The sequence below is a fragment of the Myotis brandtii genome, unplaced genomic scaffold, assembly GCF_000412655.1.
Source record: "Myotis brandtii unplaced genomic scaffold, ASM41265v1 scaffold304, whole genome shotgun sequence".
NCBI lineage: Eukaryota > Metazoa > Chordata > Mammalia > Chiroptera > Vespertilionidae > Myotis > Myotis brandtii.
Genome location: NW_005361607.1, coordinates 3,058,444 through 3,062,899, shown reverse-complemented (window position 1 = coordinate 3,062,899; position 4,456 = coordinate 3,058,444). Strand labels below are relative to the sequence as shown.

The following is a 4,456-nucleotide window of genomic DNA, read 5'->3' as shown; positions in this document are numbered from 1 at the left end:
TGTGTGTGTGTGTGTGTGTGTGTGTGTGTGTGTGTGTATATTGATTTCAGAGAGGAAGGGAGAGATAGAAACACCAATAATGAGAGAATATTATTGATTGGCTGCCTCCTGCATGCCCCACACTGGGGATTGAGCATGCCCAGTTGGGCATGTCCCCTGACTGGGAATCAAACAGTGACCTCCTGGTTCATAGGTTGACACTCAACCACTGAGCCAAGCTGGATTGGTCCCAATTAGCCTTTTAAAAGACTTATTTATAATAACCTGAAACTTGGTGGATATTTTACAAAGCAAAGATTTAAATGTGAAGTATGAACTGGAATATAACTCTATGTGCACAAAGCTAACATCCATTTGTTTCTTTTCAGGCCCTGGCAGACACTAGTTTCTCCTCAGAGTTTTATGATGATACAAATGAAGTTTTTTCCAAACTAAAAAATGACCTGTTTGTGTCAGGTGGATTGACCTTTGGTGTAGGCCCAGCAGCCACCCCTGTAACAGTGGATGCAGGTGTATCCGGATCATATGGCTCTTCGATCGTGAATGAGTTAAGCAAGTATAATGAGAAGGTATTAAAATATAATGCCCGTGTTGCACAGTAATCCGTAATCCATACTGAACACGTATTGCCTTAATTGCATTAAAAAGTACAGTAGTAATTGAACTTTCATTTGCTTGTGTAATTGGAAATGTCTGATCAGTGTTAATCACGTTTGTTTTTCTTATTACACTTTTGCACACAGGATCATCACAGAGGGAATAAAATCAAATGATGAGACTAGAGCCCTTATCACTTCGCCCCATTCTTTTTCATGGTTACCTGGAGCATGTAGGGAAATACTTAGAATGGTAATGTCTCAAAGAGAAACAGACAGGCCCTCTAAACTAGACTTGGAAGAATGCTAAAGCAAGCCTTACTTTTCCAAATAGATTGGAGGGCTGACATGCTGCATCAGTTTTCTTTCTGTTTTAAAAAAATTGAAATATATATATATTTGATTTTAGAGAGGAAGGAAGAGGGAGAGAGAGAGATAGAAACATCAATGATGAGAGAGAATCATTGATCCACTGCCTCTTGCATGCCCCCTACTGGGGATCAAACCTGCAATGGGGGCATGTGCCCTTGACAGGAATCAAACCTGGGACCCTTCAGTCCACAGGTCGATGCTTTATTCGCTGAGCCAAACCAGCTAGGGCTGCATCAGTTTTTCATTTATTCATCAAGCATTCACTACTCTCCATTGCCCTGAGGGATGAGGCAGTGCTTCCCTGTGGAAAGAACATCTCCTTAAACTGAAATATAAAGACCAGTTCAAGTTCTTCAGTTGACAGGAGGCAGAAGTTAACCGAAGGGTATTCTAGGCATGGGCAGCAGCAGATACAGAGACCTGGAGATGAGAGAATGTCTCACAGATTTGGGATGGAAAGTGCTTCAGCTGGCTGAAGCCCAGAGAAGGAAGGAAAATTAGGGAGTGATGAGGATAGAGAGGCAATGAGGAGCCAGAGGAATATTTATTGAGTAGGTTAGAAATTTACCAAAATGCCTCAATAACATTGATTCCAGAACTGTGGACTTAGTTGGGGCTCAAAAATGATTTCTTTTTTTAAAAAATATATATTTTTATTATTATCTTTATTTAAAAAAATATGTTCAGAGAGGAAGGGAGAGGGAGAGAAAGATAAAAACATCAATGATGACAGAGAATCATTGATCGGCTGCCTCCTGCACACTCCTTACTGGGGATTGAGCCTGAAACCTGGGCATGTGCCCTTGACTGGAATCCAACTGGGGACCCTTCAGTCTGCAGGCTGGTGCTCTATCCACTGAGCAAAACCAGCCAGGGAACAAAAATTATTTCAAATGATAAAAATATAGTTACAAAAATTAACTTATGCATCAAATATCAATTACATTCTGGAGCTTTGCCACCAATGAGCTACTGATATGAAGGGGAAGCATTGTTCTCTGATCTGGCTATACATACTTTTTCTAAAAGCAGGTGACCTCGTCAAACTTTCACTATCACTTTGGATCAAGGTTTTCATTATCTGGAAGTAATGCCCACACATGACCCTCTTACTCTTAAACCAATTCAGCATTACCTGGTATTGGCTTTTTAATTATTATTATTACATCAGGATCCTGGTTTTCTTTATTACTAAACAGTACATAATTATCACTAACTAAAATGTGAGCTACATTAAGGCAGGGGCACCTCTCAGTCAAGATCATGTCCACTGCACCTAGCAGAGTACACATGAGTATGGGCACTTTTAGATATTTGTGCAGTAAGTTAAATAATTAATCCTGGCATTTTGCCTTGTCATTGAAAATATTTCTAAGCATCATTTTTACTGGATACCTAATACTTGTGTAGGCAGTTGCATAATGCAATGCTTTAACTGGAGCAGGGAGAAATGTGGAGGTGAGAATGGACTATGGGCAGAATAGAGATGAGGAGCACAGGGAAGCACAACGCAGGAAGTAACCTAGGGGAGCGTTGATGAGAACTTGACCTGGACAGTGAGAACAGAGATGCAGCCATGGGAAAAGAAGCTGGGAACATCCTGGTGCCTGATGTGTGCTTGTAAAATATTCTAATCCTCCATGACATATCTTTATGCTCATATAATTATATGTAAACTAGAGGCCTGATGGACGAAATTTGTGCAAGAGTAGGCCTTCTTTTCCCCAGCTGCCAGAATCAACCTCCTTCTGGCACCCGGGACCCAGGCTCCCCTCTGGCCCCAGCTTTGTCCGGAAGGACATCCGAATGATATCTGGTCTAATTAGCATATTACCCTTTTATTATTATAGATGAGCATATAAGTATATGTACATAGACATATATTTACTCAGCTAGTAAGTGCTGACCTTTTGCATGATCTCAGATGGTAAATATATTCTCTCTTTGATCTTTTCCCTCTCCCCATGGTGGTGGTTGTTGTTGGCAGAAATACAGCTTCATGAGAATTTTCACAAAAGTGCAGACTGCCCAATTTAAGATGAGGAGGGACAATATTATGCTGGATGAAGGGATGCTGCAGTCGCTGATGGAGCTTCCAGAGAAGTACAATTATGGCCCGTACGCCAAGTTCATCAACGACTACGGCACCCATTACATAACGTCTGGATCAATGGGTGGCATTTATGAGTATTTCCTGGTGCTTAACAAAGAAAAAATGGAACAAAAGCGTAAGTAGAAGCTTTATGCACACAGTGGCCAGTGCCTACACCAGAACATGGTTTGCAGTTTGCTGAGCACTGACTAGGATCGGTGCATGATCTCATTTGGTCCTCATGACAACTTTATATGGTATCTTTGGTGTTATTTACAGGGGATTGAGGTCCAGAGGGTGAAACAGACTTGCTAATTAAGCACTAAAAATGTGATTTTAGCTCATACTTGTCTGGCTCCTTAAAACTATGTGTTTTTTATTTCAACATGGTAACCTCTTTAGTAATAATCTAGGATTTTGCTATTTAAAACATTAAAATTTATTTCAATGGAGATTCTAGGTTCATGGAACCACCATACCAGTCAGTCAGTGATGACAGAAAACTGGTGTCATTCCAGACTCTTCCTCCTCCTTCCCCCTGGGGATCTCTAAGACCCTTCAGTTCTCTCCCCTGAACAGCTCTCATTCATCTGCCTTCTCTACACCCACTCCAACAGTGGTAGGTGGGCTTCCATCTTTCACTCATTACTGCATGGACTCCAGATAGTTTCTAGGGGAAGGTCTACCCCTTCCAAGCCATTCCCAACTATTGCCACCAGAAGGATCTTTCTGCATCACAGATCTGAGGATGTCACTTTCTTGCCTAATATCCTGAATGGCCAAGAACAAAATCTAAACTTTTTAGCATGACATCAACATGGTCTCACTCCAAACTGCTAGAATAGTGGTCCTCAAAATGTGGACTCCATCTGGCAGCATCAGCGTTACCAGGGAAGCTGTTAGAAGTGCAAATTCTCAGGCTCCCATCCCAAACCCACTAAATTAGAAACTGGGTGTGGGCCCAGTGGCCTGTGTTATGACAAGCCCTCTGGGTGATTCTGGTGCTCACTGGTTTGAGAACCACTGACCTGATCCATAAATGAGTAGAAGGGTGAGAGATCTGTCCATATTTCAAAGCTAAGGTCAAATTCCCAGTTTTAGGAAGTTTCCCTGACTGCACCAGCTCAGGCTGGCCACTTCTTTTCTTCAGCACATTCATATAAATTCCACACTGGTTGGTCTTAAAAAAACAATTTTCCAAATGTTAATATTTTTCTCCTCATGTAGATGGCAAGATCTTTAAAAGCAAGTATCATGTCTGATGCTTTTCTTTCTCTTTAGCACTCAGCATGGGGCTTAGTATGTAGTGAGTGTGCAAAGCAAGACGTGGAGTTTGAAACGGGCATGCATTCAGATCCGTGGCTAGGGACACTCATTGGTTCAGCCATGTATCCCC

The 4,456-nt window shown here is 41.6% G+C and overlaps 1 protein-coding gene across 1 annotated transcript in view; it reads left to right on the top strand.

The window, feature by feature from the left end:
* Nucleotides 1-3,221, top strand: part of LOC102263928 (complement component C8 alpha chain) — a 34,945-nt gene extending 31,724 nt beyond the window's left edge. Inside the window, exons 6-7 of the mRNA XM_014542567.1 lie at nt 369-569; nt 2,956-3,221. Of these exons, the coding sequence (XP_014398053.1) occupies nt 369-569; nt 2,956-3,204 (450 nt within the window). The 3' untranslated portion in view covers nt 3,205-3,221. The remainder of the gene's footprint in view (nt 1-368; nt 570-2,955) is intronic.
* Nucleotides 3,222-4,456: the final 1,235 nt, after the last annotated feature.